We start from the raw sequence: 18602 nt of genomic DNA, 5'->3' as shown, positions 1-18602 counted from the left end.
TTCCCTAAGAGAGAGTCTCATGCTCAGGAATCTGTGTTTCTCTCAGCCAAGGTGCCAAGAACTGAAGACCAGGGACTCAGAACCGTGAAATGTATCCTGAGCTTTGTAATTCCCAATGTCTGGTTCTACTTTTACCTGCCCTTTGTTTTGATGAGCAAGAAAACCTTTACTATAAAAGGAAGCAAGATGCTCATTTTTGGCAGCAAGGCAACCCACTCCAGTATTCTTGCCTGGGAAATCCCAAGGACAGAGGAGCCTGGTGGGCTACAGTCCATGGGGTCACAAAGAGTTAGACACGACTGAAGTGATTTAGCACGCGTGCACACAACAGGAGAGAACCAAGAGGACACCTCCTGCAGCTGGTGGTAAAGGAGGGAAACTGGGATGAGAATGGGCGGCGACTGAGTCCCAGGACCTGAAGCAAGGACGAAACAGGAACACAGGAAGAGTTCAGGGGCCTGGTGATAAGGGAGGCACCCAGCTTCCACAAGGACCCAGGAAGTGGGTCTCAGGCATGGCATCCCTCCTCTTTTCCTTTCCTTCTACCTTCCCCCACACCCAGCCCTGGGACTGGGATCTCTGTAATCCAGCCATGGCACTATTTGCCCCAGACACTTCCAGGATAACAGAAGGGGTTATTCTTTTTAGGGCTGACATAGCCCAAGCTCCTGCCACCCTAGAGTCCTTAGGAACTTCCTGCAGGGACCTACCCTCCAGGCAGATGCCTCTCTAGCAGCACCATTTGCTTCCATGCAGCAAGCACTGGGGTGCACGGTTTTAAGACAACGAGAAGCCCTGTGTTCTCTAGAACAGAACCTGCTCTCCACAGCCAAGTAGTGTGAAAGCACCGTGAAGGTGGCTGGCTGGGGCAAGAGAGACCTGGCAAATTTCTCCATGCCCCTGAGAATGGCTTAGGAATTAGCTGAGAAAGCTGACTGGATGTAGCTGAAAATAGTGGGCCCAGGGATCACAGACTTTGCAGCAATGAAAAAAGCTACAGCTTGGTGATGACTACACAGGAAAGGGCAGCAGCAGGTCAGGGATCTTCCTTCATACCTAACATGTTTAACAGAGGTCTACCCAGGAGAGAAAGGCCATGGAGAAAATCATGAATTGATACATTTAAAGGCAAAAAAGTGAGAAAACATGTATGGGACCTCATTTTCCTGGAAATGCTAGTTTTTCATTTTCTCAGGTCGATTAATATAAAACATAAAATGTATTTCCTGCACAGGGCTTCCTGGCTGGGGTGGGGCGTACAAGCAGAGATCAGAGTTTATTCTGACAGGGCTGGAGCGGGGACCAAGGCCTTGTTATTCCAGGTGTGGCCCAAGACAAAGCAGCTGAGGTATGTTAGAGATTCAGTTTCAGGTCTCATCCCAGACCTTCTGAAATTGATATGCACTTCAAGAGGATGCAAGGTGATTCATATGTATATTAAAGTTTGATAAGTATTACTTAAATAATTGTCACTTATTAAATGTTCCAGAGGTTTAAAAAAAAAACCACCAAGCCTTTTTTCCCCTTTAGTTTACCACCACAAAGAACCTTAACCTGGCAGTAAAAGCAGAGCTGCTGTTTAATTTGGAGGGCCCACATCCCTTTTCACCCACACTCACAAAAGCCCTTGAGGCACATCTGAGGATCTCGAAAATTCCAGGTCCAGGGGGTTTCCAGAGACTCCTGGATGGAGACTGTGCTAGAAAGCCCAGCACAGACTACACATTTCCAGGGCTGTTCATAGGGACTCACAATCTTAAAATCCACTTACCTGAGGCCCCACAACTGGCTCATGTGGAGAGAGGACTCTAGTGGAAAGGATGGCCTGTGTTCCAGGCCTTCCGGAGGGATGCTTCTAGCAGGTAGGATCCCTCACCAGCCCTCTTCTGTGTTTAGGGACTGGTTCTTTGGGTTCATAGGTGAGTTGGGCTCTCACGTGGGAGGCAGACAAGTGTTCAGAAAGTGTGTAAGTTGGGGACAGGACTCAAATTGTTAATGAGTTTGAAGCCTTCACTTTTAAGATTCAAGCTCCATCTATGAAACCTCAGGTGAGGGATGGACAGGTAAGAGAAACATCAAGGCCATGAGCATCCCTCAATATGACATGTTAGCTGCTGCTTCAGGGACTGGATTGAAAATGCCTAACAGGGGAGCATGGCAGTGTGTGTGGAGAAAGAGATGACTGGAGAGCTCTGGTCCAGAACTCACATGCTTTTCAGGAGGAGACTTTATCTAGCCTATCCACATCTGGGTGAAGCCATGCGAAGATCTGAGTTGTCAGGTCTCTAGAGGGGTGACCACTGTTGACCTTGGTGCAGTTTGAACAGTCTTGTCACTGAGGGGCAGGCTAGGTAATGAGAACTGGAGAGGATCCATCCTAGTGGGCTTGTTGACCAGAAGCCACAGTGGTGATGACAATAGGGTATGGCTAATTGGAAAACTGACACCGGTTTGCTCTGTGCAAGGCCATGGTCAAGTTTACCAGCAACAAAAACAAGACCCAGCATATATGATAGTGCTACTTAAGATCAACAAGAGGAGGAGAAGGCTTACCCTTGTGACCAGGGAGCAGCAGATGCTCAGGAGCCAGCCCGCGCCTATCAAGGGTGTGCAGGGTGAGCCAAGGCTCAGGAGGCCACACAGCCAGCACACTCGGAACAGCGCAAACCCTGCTTGATGGTGACGCAAGAGTTTATCAGTGTTTTATTTAGCTCCATCAGAGAAACACTGCTAGCACAGGCTGGAGGATCAGAGAGCTAAGTTTTCAAAGCCTGGATGTCTCTGGAATCTCCAGTTACATATTTCACTGTTTTCTTTCATGATTCTTACAACAGCTAACTCTGAGAACACTGTGTTCATCTCACAGTTCCTCAGTATTTCTGCCAGCTTAACTGACAGTGGGTCCTGGAACTGCAAACGGGGCAGGTTCCTGGGGTTTATATACACGTATTTGTATACACATCACATTTCTAGAAACTGGGACCATAAAGTTCCTATTACTTGGGGATTTTATGTATAATACACTGCCAGGACAACCTCTCACTTGTGGTTTTTGAAGAAAGAATCTGTCAGTTTTTAGATTGCCACTGTGTAAATGCCTAATGGTGGGCCAGGTCAAGCCGCCTACACTGAAGTCCTGGAGGCAAAGTCTAGAGTCATAGGAGCCCACACCCCGAGGGCCCTGGCCTGTCAGGCACTTGGTCAAGCCACCTCTCCGATGGCTGGAGGCACATTCCTATGCCCATCAACGCCTACAGGGCACTCCTCATCCCACTGACCACCTCTCTGACGACAAGAACGATCATGATGCCGGGGTTCTGCTTCCTCTTCATCCTGCCACTCTCCCCCAGGAGCCCTACGATGGCCCCAAGGAGAGGCAGCTGCAAAGACCACAGACACCTCAATTTACATAAAATTATCTCACTCCATTTTATTTAAGATTTTCTCCAGTTAGTAAAAGAAAGATGTGTCTCTCTTTATACATATGTACAGGTTCAGTTATAAAAATAGACAGCACATTCAAAGAGAAAAAAGGCTTGGCATTTTTCTGATTCCCTCTAAATAGCATCTGTACACAGGAGTCTGGGTTTGGACAGGGGAATCTTAATGATTTAAATTAAATGATTCCCCTACCACCCCTACTCAAAAAAAAAGTTTAAAAAATCAATCTATCTAAACTCAATTCCGCGATTTTCAGGTGTGCAAATTAGAGGCGGACCCGCCCAGAAGCACCTGCTCCACCAGGGACATCAGGCTGGGGATAGGCAGAAACACCTCCCATGTGAACACCACCCCTTTGCCGCTCCTGAAGGGAAGCGAGCTCGGGCTGGCGGGGCCAGGCTGGGAGGTGGGTGCTGAGCCTGCCCTTGCTCCATCCTCTCCATCTCTCTCCACCGTCCCTTCCTTTCTCAGTGCAATACAGACAGTGCATACAGCCAAGCAGGGGGCTGAAGGGCAAGGGCGGGGAGACTGTGCATTCAGGAGGGGCAAGGGGAGCCTGCAAGAGGGGCAGTGAGGCTGTCCTGCTGATTGAGGTGGCTCCTGGTCTCCTACTGGCTTCTGGGAGTCCCGGGGTGGGAGCTGTGGCTACTTTTGCTGGTGGGACCTGAAGGTTCTCTGATTCGAACCATGCAGGGCAGGAGAGGAAATGCTGGGAAACAACTGCCTCCACGCCTGCTGCCCCTAGCCTTGTGCCATCCTCAAAGCCACCACCTTGTCCTGCATTTGCTACTCTCCTCAGCCGTAACACTCTGGTGAATGGGTTTGGAGACTTGGGTTGCTCAACAACTGAGAACACCAACTACATGATTTCCTCCCTTCCGGGCCCCCCAGGAAATCACAGCCCTAAGAGAAGTCTCCACCGTGGAAGGCTCTTCACAGCACTTTTAGAGCCTTTGCAAGGGACACGGCCAGAGCTGAAGAGTGGAATGGGGATGGAGACTATGTGCCTGAGCATCGAGATGGGGTCTCTGTCAGCCCTTCCCCAGTGTGAGGTTTAAGACTTGCCTATAAGGTCCTTTGAGAGGCTGTGGGTCTGATCCCTGTCCTTGGGCCTTTTTCCTACAGGCAACCCCAGAGCATTCCTCTTGAGACACGGATGATCCAAGTCCTCACACCAGCCACCTGCCTGTCTTTCCCTTGTTGCAACTGGTCCTTGCTGCCCCGTGGCTTGGGATGGAAGATGCTGCACTGGGCAAGCTATCCAAAGACCACCTGCAGGCCAGGGCATGAGCCCCCGGAGTGGCTGAAGGAAGCTGGAGGGCCAGGTGGTTACCGTCCTCCCGAGGGCTTGGCGCCTTTGCCCTGTTTCCGGACCAGGGAGTCTGGGGCTAGGCTGCTGGTCAAGTGGAGGCTCTTGGGAGTCCCAGGAAGATTATTTCCTTTGCCTAAAGGGGAGCTCAAGGGAGAAGAGGCGCTTGAAGGTCCAAAGTCAGCAAGGCCAGCAGGCCGAACAAGGGACGTCTGCAGAGGACTGCTGGCGGAGATTCCTGCCGGGAGACAAAGAGAGGCAAGGGTGTAAGCGTCTGTCCCATCTGAGCTGCCTCAGCGCCAGACCCTGGTTCCTGGAGTCAGGTCTGGAGGTGAGATTGTGGGGAACCCTGTACCACTTGTTCTTCCTGTCACCTGTTTTTCCTGTAAGAGAAAACCAATACCTGCCCAGCCCTCTCCACATTACTGCATCTACAGGGAGCAGATGTCACCTAGGCAGTCAAGAGCAGAGCACGCGTTACTCGCTGGGAAGCCAAGGCTACAGGAAGAGCTGTGACAGGCATTGATGTGTTTTCTTATACAGGCCTGGTTCCTTCCTGGGACAGCACTTGTGAGCTGCTTCCTTCTTAGTTTCAGAAGATGTCCTTTACTCCTCAGTCCATCTGACCAGAGGGCACAAGGCTGCCCACTCTATCCTATGTCTACACACGCAGTTCTTGTGTTGCACGCAGCCACCCTGCTCTCTAAGCCCTAATGCTTTTAAGGAGCTGGTTCGAATCTCCTGTACAGCAACTCTTTCTAACATTCCTAAAAAGGAATTCTACGTGCTCGGTAGGCAGACTCGTGAATACTCTCACCCACAGTGGAGCTGGAGGCAATGACCGAATCCCTTGCTTTCCGTGCCCAGTCACCAAGCACTGTCAGTGTTTCTTGGGACACTCTGCCCCCTGTTGCCTCTAGAAGAAAGCCTGAGGAGTGTCATGTTTTGCCCCATGTGGGGGTGAAACCCTGCCATGGCAGCCTTAACTGCTGCCAGACTGCTATTTTTCCAAGGATGTGATGAGCTGGCAAAAAGTTGAGAAACACAGGGCTGGGCTATTATACTTCACAGTTGTTGAACAAAGGAGAAAGGAGGAGAAAGGGGAGGTAAATGATCACTTATTGAGAACTTTCTATTCAATAATGCTGTTACTTGATGCAACACCCTAAATTTTAAGCGTGTGTTCTGAATGGAGAGCAATGCCCGAATGGCAAGTGCTGCCCTTCTCACCACTCCGAGAGCCCATGGTCACACATCTGATAAGCTTCTGCCCATCAGGTCTTTCCAACCTTGACTCCCACAGGCCCTTTGCTGCACAGTCTGACTGACCTGCTCGGTGACCTCCAATATGCCCAGGTCGTTAAACCCTCTGTCACCAGTGGAAATCCTTCATCAACCTTCTCTTTCCTTCTGAGTTTGGAAACTTAGTCATCAAGTACACAGGTCCTCCTCCTCCTGATCTACCACAATTAAGGCCTTTCCTCTTCTCTCACTCAATGCTAACATACTGCCTTGTACTGCTGCTAAACACATTCCATGCATGGCTTCCTTGTCTCATTTTCACTATATATTCAGGTACGGGGTCCATGTGTTATACTCCCATGCACACAAGTGCTGGGTTGTGTGTGTGTGTGTGTTTTGGCACAGCGCAGCTTGTGGGCTCTTAGTGGGATCTGAACCCAGGCCCTCAGCAGTGACAGCAGAGACCTAACCACTGGACCGCTAGGGAAGTCCCTACAGCAGGTGTTTAATCCTAAGGTGGTGGCTCACAAAGCTGAAAGCTGCTCAGTTGTGTCCGACTCTTTGCGACCCTGTGGACTATACAGTCCATGAAATTCTTCAGGCCAGAATACTGGAATGGGTAGCCTTTCCCTTTTCCAGGGGATCTGAGCCAAAAGGGAAGCCCAAGAATATTGGAGTGGGTAGCCTATCCCTTCTCCAGCAGATATTCCCGACCCAGGAACTGAACTGGGGTCTCCTGCATTGCAGGCAGATTCTTTACCAACTAAGCTACTGGGTAACTGTTAACTATGCTAGTCTGCACTACAGAAATGTAATTATTAAAATGTGAGTCTGGGGGAAAAAAATCAGTTCTCAAAGCAGGAGAAATGTTTAAAGCAACATGGTCAAGAAATTCACCTTTTTGTTTTTCAGTTACTTCCACTCTGAAGGCAGCACTACACTAAGTCACAAGAGCACAAGGAGTCTCAGGACCACTTGGTGCAGAGGCGCACTCCAACATGGGCTCTGGGAAGGGGCTCTGGGCCCAGGGGTGTCCTGCCTGCTCTACCTGGCAGAATGCTCAGCAGCCCTCCAGACTAGCCCCAGCCAGAATGGCACCTTAGTCCCTGGGGCCCCCGTACCTTTAGACACGTTGTACCCGTATGCAGCATAGGCAGCGGCAGAGGCTGCAGCAGCCCCTGCTTTGGCTCCTGCCATGGCGGCAGCACTGCCTGCAGTGGACTTCCGGCTCCGGCCCTTTCCGGCTCCTTTGGCTGTGCTTCCCGAACCTTTAGGGCGGCCTCGGCTTCGGGCTGAATGACCACGTCCTGCAGCTGGCATTTCCTGAATGGAAATCCCTGTGGGAAGAAATTGGTCAAGAGGGGGAAAAAAGTCAATTTCTTATGTGTGACGGGAATCTTCTCCTGGACACAGAAGATGGCTTTCGGGGTGTTTTGTTTCAGGACTCCTAGGGAGGTCTATGTCCCAATTTAATGGCTGAGCCACACAGTTACACAGCATTAGTAAGAACTGTGAGTAGCTACAACGGCCTGACACTTCAAGTTGCTTTTCAATTCTCTAAGAGTGGTGCCATTACTCCTGATTTTTTCTTTAAACTAGATCATTACTAAACGAACTCCAGGGATGTGCTACTTGTGATTCACCTGCACAGTCCAATGTTCTCCTGCCTTGGGGAATCGACTTTTACTCCCAAGTTGCACATGTAGAGGGACTCAAGAAATAGCAGCAACACTGGGCACCACAGAACAAAGTGAGGAAAGGCCCGGAAAAGTTAACTATAACTAAAAACTAGCACAAATAAGGGTGAACTATGAAGAACAGGAATGGCTAGAAAACAAAGAAGTTCGAAATCTTTATGAAGTTCTTATTTTGTTTTCCCTAAGCTTTCTCATTCTCCCTTTCACTTAAACAGGCTAGTAAAACAATGAGACTTCAAATGTTTTCTGCTCTACTCCACTCTTCTTTAAAGAAGGTAGAAAACGCCGTTATCTGAGAAGGAACCAGGACCCCGCCCAAGCGGCAGGGACAGCTGCATCACTCACCATTCACAGTGTCTGAGACAGAGCCCGTCATGGAAGCAGGGGAGTTGGTGGCTCGGGACTGAGGGGCTGAGGAGGCGGGGTCGTCCACAATGACCAGCATGTCGCTGCTGCTCTCGTCCGGGGGAATGGAGCCAGTATGCAGCTCACTGCTGATGGAGATCTAGAGGCGGAAGGGTCATGATCACCACTCCTCTCAGAGCCTTCGGCCCTCGTGCCTAAGTGAGGACATGCTTCCCAGGCCTCCCCCACATTCCCTCTCCTCCCTGGCATCACTCCTGAGATTCAGACCCCCTACTGTGGCTCTGGAGAAGGCAGTTCGCCTTCATTTGCTTTTCTCCTAATGGATTCCTTGTGAAACCCCCTTTACAAGGCAGGCAAATCCCCCAAAAAGCAAAAGCTACCCAGTAAGGACACAGCCCTCACTGCTGCGATGAAGGCATCACTAATAAAAGGAGCCTCACCTCACTGAAAGGGCTGGGCATGGCTGAGTCCACGCTGATGAAGGAGTCGTCCCCATCCGCAGAGAGATTGGAGTTATCAGCTGAGGGAACAAATGGGATCACCAGGTTCATACCCTCCTTTCTCCTTTTGCCATCCAATTCATCTTCTTTTTTCTTCTGGGAACACACAAATCAAGAAATACAGAAAAAAACATGAGGCTAGGCACTGAGAGAAAAATGGGGTTGGAAAAGAAAGTGATGACAGATATTTGACTCTTTGTAAATGTCTAAGTTTCACTTTATTCAATTAGCATATTATTAAAAAAGAAAAAAAAAATCCCAAGGAAGGAGGAAAGGAATCACTTAGTACAAGTTTATGCATATTCTACCACAATAATACAGAGTTGAAAGGCCAGTCACACTGAATGGAGCTGTGCCAAACAGAATCTGAACAGGGCGAGGGTCGGTCAGCTTCCAGCGCAGCCTCGCAGCACTTATCAGGCTGAACCAATGCAGCCCCACAAGCAGGAGGGCCCCTGTGCTCTTAGTTTATTTTTGCACATCTGTTTTTACTCTGCCTTCTTTTTAAATATGCATAAGGGGAATGAAGGTTCTTCTCATACACAAGGAATACTGAAGTGGCTTTTCATTATCTCCTCAATTTACATGAAAATGCTTAAGCACTGAGTGACTGAGCTACACCAAACAGTGCTAGAGCCAAGTTCAGCAGGGCTTTGTCACAGGTTAGAGATGTGGAATCAGAGTGTGCTTAGAAAATTCTGGGAATCACATTCATCCACTGCACCTAACAGCACTTGTATCTAGATCTATATTAGGGTTAATATGGTATGTCTTTGGGGCTTCCCTGGTGGATCAGACGGTACAGAATCTGCCTGCAATGTAGGAGAGACTTGGGTTCAATCTTTGCGTTGGGAAGATCCCCTGGAGAAGGGAATGGCAACCCACTCCAGTACTCTTGCCTGGGTAATCCCATGGACAGAGAAGCCTGCTGGGCTACAGTCCACGGGTTCGCAGAGTCGGACATGACTTAGGGACTAAACAACAATAAAGACTAGGTTATGATAAGGATTACTGGCACATGTGCAGAAACAGCAAGACAGGAAGAAATGGAGGGGAACTACATCCCATGTTGCAGCTAGCCTGGTAGGCTCAAGCAGGACATGTCAAAAGGGATACAAAAAAAAAAAGAGGCAAAAAACAGCTCAGCCCAAATCCTTAGCACGAATTGGAGAAAGAGAAGAATAGTGTGACAGTGATTTAATTTTCCCATAGTAGATGATACTAGAAGAATTATGGCAGAAGGACTGGATCTAATGACCTCTTAGGCCCTTTTTAAGATTCTGCAGAATCTAATAATCTAACATTCATCTTACTCACATTTGGACTTAAGCTTTTAAAAAAAGTCCCAACAAAAGGTTTCTACAATTACATGTGACCACAGACCCATATAATATAATTCTGTCTGTGTGGGGAGTACTACCCTACCAAGGCTGCATTTCCCCTGCTCGATTGTCAGTCAGGACAGAACTATTACATAACACACACAGATGGAGCTGGATACCAACCAGCAACCAAGATGACAAGCATGCATTGTACAGTCTTTTCTGGAGGGACCACTCAGCACCCCCATCAGCCCCAGTCCACCACCCCAACTTGACATACCTTCTCTGCGTACTTTTCCCGCTTGCGCTTGCGTTCTTTAACTCGGTTGGTTTCCTCCTGCTGCCGTTTCTCTTCTTGCCGGAGTCTCACTATCAAGAAAATTTTAAGATCTAATGAAGCACCTGTGGCAATCCTGATCCTTATTCTCTGAAACTAAGGTGGCCTTATTCTCTGATATTTATGATTCAAGGTATGACTTCTATCCATTTAAGGCAGGCAGATAACTCATGGTTTCCTAACTTGGAGAACGAACAGAGTTCCTTGGATTCTAAACAGTTTTGGGGTTCAAACCATGATTCAGTCTCATTGTCACGGGCCTTTCCATGCCTCTCCTTTTTCCTTTTCTTTTCAGCCGTTTAATATCTGTGCACGGCACAGATCGAGTATGGTTACAGAGTCCTGAAAGGTTTTCAGAAGGCAGTGGCACACGTGGGCACCGTAAGAAAGGTGCTTCATCACATTTTCTGATGTGATGCTGTCCATGCCTGTAGAAGTTTACAAGGTTAAGTCTGAAACCCACTTTCTGGCTTCTCAAAAGCCAGAAATACTGGGAGAAGGGTCTGAATATTACATATGGCAGTGTGCTTTTCCAACTTTTCCATTAATTTCACAAAAATATTTCTCTGGACAGAAGAGAGTAAATTCATTACTGCTGAGGAAATCTAGGAGACAGCCTTCCTGTACACATTTATTTGAAGTCATATTACTCTAAAAATACACCTATTTCTTTATACTCCATAACATATCCTTGTGTGAGCTTTAAAACAAAATATTAACCAAAAAAATGTTTCTCCCCAAACACAGTCTGGCTTTGCCTACCCTTGGGACATAGTCAAGGGCCTTTTCGTTTTCAGATATGTGGAGCCAGAGGAATCATCTCTGTAAGGAAAGCGCATTAATAAGAGGTCTAGAATACGTACATTTCTTTTCCAACTCTTCATCGTCTAGAAGAAGACTAACCACCTCTTTGGGTTTCAAGGTATCTGGTTTGAAGTTTCCACCAGAAATCACCATCCGTTGAATCTAATACAAAACAAACAAACAAAAAAAATCACCAATAGGCATCTGTTCCCTTATGGAAAATATCCAAACAGAAACAAGTTTCTCAATCTGTAGTTCTGGTGAGGCCCCTGGATTTCCTTTTTTTTTTTTTTCCATTTCTGTGACTGGCTCATCCAGGTCATTTGTGCCAAGAGAAAGGACGATGAGAGCTTCTTTGCCTGAAACTGTTGACAGCTGTAAGATCCAATAATACTGAATCAAGACGGAAAAGAACCAAAAATGATAATTTTTTTAGAAACTAGCAAATTAAGCATACAGCTCAGAGGCTGATCACACCGAGAATACTAGGGCAGGAGCAAAGGCCGTTTCTTCTTCCCACGAATGTGAAACTATGTCAAACACGAGGGCCACAACTGGGATCTTCTTCAAATGAACGACAGGAGAATACTGTGTGTAGATACCATTCCAGAAGAAAAGAAGTGAGGAATGGCCAGGCCAGTACGTGCTGCTTTTGTATAGGACTTCATTTTCTCTTCCAGTCACAAGAAATCTCAGGGCTTTCATGACCAATGAAAGCCGAGAGTCTTAGTCTCGGTCAGTCACTGTGGCTGAACTACTTTCTCTACCAGCACAGTACCTCCTTTGCCTTCTGCTTACCTCGCTCTTCTCCTTTGCTCGCTGCAGAATGCGTTCTTCAATGGTGCCCTTACAGATGAGTCGGTAGACAGTAACCTGCTTTGTCTGCCCCAAGCGGTGGGCCCTGTCCATAGCCTGCTGGTCCACAGTGGGGTTCCAATCGCTATCATAAAAAATCACCTGTGCAGGCAGGACAGGAATACAGCAAAGACTGAGGCACTCTCAGGGCAATACCAGGAATTCTGACAGCAACCCAGCCATTCATCTATTTCAACAGTTTGATACCAGATTTTTTTCTATGATATAAAGATGAACAGATATCTACTCATAAAACCAAGCCATTCCTTCACCTGCTCTGGGCGAAAGACTCTGAGCTTTTTTCAGGGTTTTCATTTAAAAAGAGAATGGCAAAAATATTAATACTTAACATCCAGGGCTTACTATTTGCCAATCATTGTACTAGATGTTTTATGTGTATTAACTCACTTAAATTCCACTACCACTAAGATTTAGTCACTATTAAAAACCCCTGTTTTATATAAATAGATGAGGAAACTGAGACTCAGGGAACTCAGAGACTATCCAAGACCACACAGACTAAATAAGCAGTGGGCCTGGGATGTGAAATTCTTCTTAACCCCAAGCCTACCTTGGTAAGAGACAGGCATGGCTTTCCTGGCGTTCTCAGGTTCGCACTAACGGGGTCATTTCCTGTCTCTTGAATTTCAGGCAAGAAATGTTTAAAGGGTTCTCTGGAAGCTACTTCTTGTTTGCTAAACAACAAACACAAAGAACAAAATGTACTCCCTACTCCTCTGACCCATAGGTGATCCTAAAACCAACAGAATCTTGGATCTTCAGTCCTGAAGCTACTAGCAATACAGTGGATCTCTTAAAAGAAAGCCAGTTCAAAGTGACCCTCATAGCTCATGTGTCTTTCTCTACGTTCAACCAAGTCACCAAATCTAGCCAGTACTTCTTCAAAACAAACTCATTCTTTCTATATTCCCACTGTCCTTCTCCTGGGCCAGGCCCTCACCACCTACATCTGGTTCACTGATGCTTCAAGATCAGCGGGTTTCTGAGATCCCAGTCTCTTTCTTCAGTTTACTTCGGAGAAGGCAATGGCACCCCACTCCAGTACTCTTGCCTGGAAAAATCCCATGGATGCAGGAGCCTGGTGGGCTGTAATCCATGGGGTCGCTAAGAGTCGGACACGACTGAGCGACTTCCCTTTCACTTTTCACTTTCATGCATTGGAGAAGGAAATGGCAACCCACTCCGGTGTTCTTGCCTGGAGAATCCCAGGTATGGGGGAGCCTAGTGGGCTGCTGTCTATGGGGTTGCACAGAGTCGGATACGACTGAAACGACTTAGCAGCAGCAGCAGCTATATACTAAGACAACTTCACTTTTATTCTTTCCTAATACAAACACACCTCTTCCCTTTTGTCAGATAGTTCTCTTTGGTATCCCTCACTTAGGTTAGTTTGACTGTACCACTTCTTGCTCAAGCTGTTTTTCCAACTTAGACTTCCCTGATCTCCCTTGCCTGTAACAATGTTTCCTTTTCCTATTCCTTATGAATTCGTATTAGAAATTACAATGGTCAAAACCTGTTAAGCACTTAAAACAGATGTGCATACATATCTCACTAAATTTTCATAAAAACCTGATATATTTCCTTCATCTCATAAATTGGGAAGACTGGACTGAGCTCACAGTCTTAACAGTCTCCTTTTACAACCCGCACTATTAGCAAAACGTTGCATTGCCTATCCTGGTCCAAGCTCCCACGTAGTCACTATTTTCTAAAGGTATCCAATTATTTCATATGTATTATGTATTTTAAAAATTCTCCTGCCTAGTGTTACTGGAGGACAGACACCATCCACCAGAACAAAGTAGAATTCTACAAATACTAGTCAATTGATACTAGAATCTCTAAGACGTGATGAAAACTAGAAAAAGTGCTAAAATGTAAGCAAAAGAGTAATTCATCTCTTTTGAACTGTTCCTCTAGATGCTTTTTCCATTGCTTAACACTACTTCCCTGGTGGCTCAGATGGTAAAGCGTCTGCCTACAATGCGGGAGACCAGGTTCAATCCCTGGGTTGGGAAGATCTCCTCCTGGAGAAGGAAATGGCAACCCACTGCAGTATTCTTGCCTGAAAAATCCCATGGACGGAGAAGCCTGGTAGGTTACAGTCCATGGGGTCGCAAAGAGTCAGACACGACTGAGCAACTTATGACTTATGACTAACACTATTCGTAAGTAAGTAATTTTCTCATTTAATAATGGAAGCAATTCTTCTGCCATTTTCTGCAGAACTCACTTGATGTGAAGATAGATAAAAGGCATCAGCATTTTTAATGTTTTTGCCTCTAATTACAAGAACCCCACTGGCTCTTTCTTATGCTGCTCCTTTTGTCTCTCTCTCATATGAGGTATAATCCCTCAACTTTTAGTATAAGTTAGAATCCTTGAGGAAAAAGAAATGACAAACTGCCTGCCAAAGAAAGAAAATCATTATGAAAGCTTATTGTTAAGCCAGTGTCCACAGATCTAGGATTTGGAAGTATATGACATTTGTCACTTGTTAGAGGAATACAGAAAACCTGACCACAGGACATTCTGGAACTTCAACACAATAGGCAAAATTCTAGAAAATTCAGTTTAAACTTTCAGGGAGAACAAAGGAAGAGAGGACAGAGTTAATGAAAGTGAGACTTCCAACTGAACTGGGGTGGGGGCAACTGTTTGCCCAACATACCTAACATGACTGCATATGTGGAAAATGAGAGTTGATGTCACACCCAAAAGACAGTACCTTCAGTAGTCCAAGCCTAAGGCAATGAATAGTTCAGCATGAACTCATAATGGGCAGCCCTGTATTATGAATCATTTTCACAAGTGTTTCCTCCATATTTACATTTTTCCTAGAAGTCTCAGTGGCAACCAACCCTGACTCAACTTGGGTTCTTTTGAGGTCATCAACAGTAAGAAGATTGGAGCCCAAGGAGATAGGTTTGCAATTTAACTTTCAAGTCCCCTCTTTCCCCAATTTAATGGCTTTTATCTTTCAAATGGATTAAAAGAGGTAAAGAACTGGTGAGGAAGAAAATAAAATAAGATTCTACTTAGCCCTATCTAATAAGCTGTTGATGTTTAAAAAAAAAATTCTACCTAGAAAAAGACACAGAGAAAAATAATATAGAAACATATTATAAGCTAGCAAGTTAAGACAAAAATAAGAGAGATATAAACACCAGATGAGATGTATGGTTATTATCTACCTTGACAATAAAAAATGAACACTGAATCAACATTGACATAAACTCAGGGGAGACAATGTCCATCAGAGTAGAACAGTTATGACACCTGTCTTTATGGAGCTCAGTGACATTCTAGAGAAAAACAAGCAACAATTAAGAATACAACAACTGACTTAACTAGGAAAGATCAGAGCCAGTCCACAATGCGTGGCCCAGCAATGACTAAGGGGAAATACATTAATTGTCAGCACTTTTATGAAGTTTTAAACAGCAAGCTGGGAGGGCACTGGGAAGGGGAAGCAAAGGAAGAAGGTGAGAGCTGAGATGTGTGGGATGCTCTTGGCTCTCCAAGTCAAAGACAGAGAGTTTCAGGGAATGAGGGAGTGAAAATGGGAAAATTGAGAGGAACAACTGGAAACAGCTGGACCAACACTTGGAAGGAATGGGTGGAGAATGCGTTAGAAGTTCAGTTCCTTGGGAGGGCTGAAAGCTGTCCCATGGTGTCTCATGGGACATAAGATTTCTCACACTGCTTGCTACTATGGGACAAAAGCTCCTCAATCTCTTTCTGCACAAACATTTAAAACAGTCTGACACAAAAACAAAACCAACAGCGCAGTTTATAACAATGCCTTGCTAAACAATGTCAAATGCCTACTTTACGAAGAATACACAAAGAACAAGGCAGACAGTAACGGGCAGCTGCCATTAATTTCATGCTAAAATCATGTTTTTATTAACAGAGTGAGTCAGAGTCTCACTGTTTACAAATACATGTTTATATATGCATTCTCAATCATAAAACATTAAGTTTTTCCTGACAGTTTAGGGTGACTAACCTCTTCCTTGTCCATAAATGGTTCTGGGGCTTTTCTGAAGCTAAATAATCTCAGGGCAAAGGAAAAATGCCAGGCAAGCAGTTAAACTTATTGTTTCTCTAATAATACACACAGGGAGTATAACTTGACTCCACACAAACCATTACCTAGCAACTCATTTCAATGGTGTGGTTCCATTTTTTTTTTTTCCTGAGTATTCTAAGAGGTTCTAATTTGTGAGTCCCTTAGCCTTCCCCTCAAAATTAAATGTAAACTGTTTCAGAATTGGAGACTCAGAATATTCAGAGCCTCTATGTCCCAGGGAGTAAAGAGAATACCTATTTCTACTCCTCTAGTTGTGAGGTTAGGGTTAGGTTTGGTTCTTTCTGACTGGCTGGAGTAGTTCACTTGTGAAAGACAAGCTGTAAAAACTAGAAGCATGGGACTTCCCTGGTGGCTCAGTGGATGGGAATTTGCCTGCCAATGCAGGGGATACAGGTTCGATCCCTGGTCCGGGAAGATTCCACATGCCATGGAACAACTAAGCCCATGCACCACAATTACTGAGGCCACGTGCTCAAGAGCTCACAAGCTCCAACTACTGAATCTCTGCCTAGAGTCTGTGGTCCACAACAAGAGAAGCCTGCGCAAAAAACCCACAACACCAGAAGCATAATGCAGCTCTGCCCCTCAAACCTGCTTATTTTTGGGTTATTCCAAAGAACGGCTAGGTGAACCATTTCTTAAGAAAGCATAGATCAAACCTGAGATAGGCAGGCTGAGAAGGGAAAGATAGTTTAATCTAATGAACCAATGCTAGGTCTCCCCAGGTGACCTCATCCAGCCTCACGGCCTTAAACATTACCTATGACCTGGTGACTCCAAAATATATCTTGAGCCTCAATCTTTTTCCTAAAAACCACACTCTACTGCCTGCATGACACTTACTTAATGTCTAAGAACCCTGAACTTAATACACTCCAAACCAAACTCTTGAGTTCCTTTCTCAAACCCATTCCTCTGTGCACTTTCCCTTAACCAGTAGCTGGTACCTCCATCACCCTAGTTCCTCACATTGAACACCTTGGACTTCTCCTTGACCCACATGATCCACATCCAGTCTTAGCAGCAAACCTCACTGGCTGTGCCTTCAAAATACTGATACACGCAGATTCCAAGTATCTCTCATCACCTCCACTACTTCAATCCTTGCCCAAGTCACCACTGCCTTATGTCTAATTCCTAACTGAACTTCCTGCTTCCACCTTTCTCCCTATGGTCTTCCCCACTCCACAACCCTGGAAGCCAGAAGGACACATTTTCTCTGCTCAAATCCTTCCAGTAGCCTCTTACCTCAAAATCCTAACCATGGCCCATGAAGTCCCATACAATCTACTTCGGTCACTCATTTGACACCACTATGCCCACCTTCATTCTGTTCCCCCTACAAAAGGCTTCGCTTCATTTCGATTATGCCAAGCGTGTTCTCACCTCAGGGCTTTGCACTTATCTCCTTTCCCTGGAATGCTCTTGTTTTAGGCCACATACATAATTGGCTTGCTTTTCTCACTTTCTTCAGATCTTGGCGCAAATGTCACCTTATCAGAGCTTTATCAGTCTATATAAAACAGCAACCCCTGATCATGAATGGGGTTTTGAAAAACAATCAGAAGTTCCCCAGGTGGAAGAAGAGGTGTGCCAAGGAGAAAGACCTATGATGAGGGAGCTATTTACGTAGGCAGTGCTAGTGGTAAAGAACCTGCCTGCCAATGAAGAAGACACAGGTCGATCCCTGGGTCGGGAAGATCCCCTGGAGAAGGGCATGGGAACCCACTCTAGAACTCTTGCCTGGAGAATCCCATGGAGAGAGGAGTCTGGCGGGCTATAGTCATGGGGTTGCACAAGAGTCGGACATAACTGAAGTGATTTAGCACGCACATGATACAGTATGGGAGGTTCAGGAATCAAGTCAATCATTGTTTCTGGAATATGGAAGGAGCAGTAGTCTGACAATTAGTCTGGAAAGGGAGATAAAGGCCACAAAGTGAAGGGCCTTGTATGTGTAAAAGAGCTTACACTTTATCTTGTAGATGACAGAGACTCCCTGAAGAGTTTTAAGTAAGGGTATGGCTGATAAAGAAGGGTATAAACAAATTGAGGAGGTATGGGGCTGGGGAGCTGAGACTGGAGTCCAAAAGATCAGCTAGGAGAAAGTGATCAATCTTGTACTCACATAAAGAGTAAGACTAATTGGGCCCACTGCTGTCAACTCCTAGGCCACGGCCAGAGGATCCCCTTTAACCTGGGAGAGAACTTAACACTTTGCTGAATTGAATCTGTGTCTGGATCAGTTCCTACGAGCTCAATTCTTTATTTCAAATATGCATTGGCTTTGGCTAGTTGGAGCAAAGCCCGGGATGTGGAGGGGAGAGGGTGGGGGAGCATGCGGATTAGATAAATGTAATAACTGAGACCCACCCTCACACTAAACAGTGTCTCAACACCCATCCAAGAACCAAGTTACTTGTCTCCAAATCCTCCAATCTGCACCTGGCCTGCCCCATTAGGCACTTCTTTGTATGAGGCAAGAACCTAGTGTGGCAAGAGAGACATGCTTGGGATTCTCACCCAAGTACCCTTGACTCTCTGAGGATAACTGCAGTTGGGGTGTGGAGACCAAGGCTTCCCCAGGGCAGGAAGGGGGAAGCGGGAGA

General features: G+C 46.1%; 1 protein-coding gene across 2 annotated transcripts in view; it reads right to left on the bottom strand.

Moving 5' to 3' along the window:
• Window positions 1-3410: 3410 nt before the first annotated feature.
• The window catches only part of INO80 (INO80 complex ATPase subunit), a 123580-nt gene continuing 108388 nt past the window's right edge, over window positions 3411-18602 (bottom strand). Inside the window, exons 30-36 of one of the 2 annotated variants that reach the window (XM_070378205.1) lie at window positions 11817-11975; window positions 11078-11180; window positions 10158-10246; window positions 8496-8648; window positions 8035-8194; window positions 7114-7329; window positions 3411-4988 (exon numbers count right to left, since the gene is read on the bottom strand). In XM_070378205.1, coding sequence (XP_070234306.1) covers window positions 4771-4988; window positions 7114-7329; window positions 8035-8194; window positions 8496-8648; window positions 10158-10246; window positions 11078-11180; window positions 11817-11975 — 1098 coding nt within the window. In that variant the 3' untranslated portion in view covers window positions 3411-4770. Of the gene's footprint in view, window positions 4989-7113; window positions 7330-8034; window positions 8195-8495; window positions 8652-10157; window positions 10247-11077; window positions 11181-11816; window positions 11976-18602 lie in introns of both variants that reach the window. The other variant, XM_070378204.1, reaches the window with a different exon arrangement.

This window comes from Bos mutus, chromosome 10 (assembly GCF_027580195.1).
Source record: "Bos mutus isolate GX-2022 chromosome 10, NWIPB_WYAK_1.1, whole genome shotgun sequence".
In the NCBI taxonomy this organism is placed as follows: domain Eukaryota; kingdom Metazoa; phylum Chordata; class Mammalia; order Artiodactyla; family Bovidae; genus Bos; species Bos mutus.
This window is presented reverse-complemented; position numbering and strand designations above follow the sequence as displayed.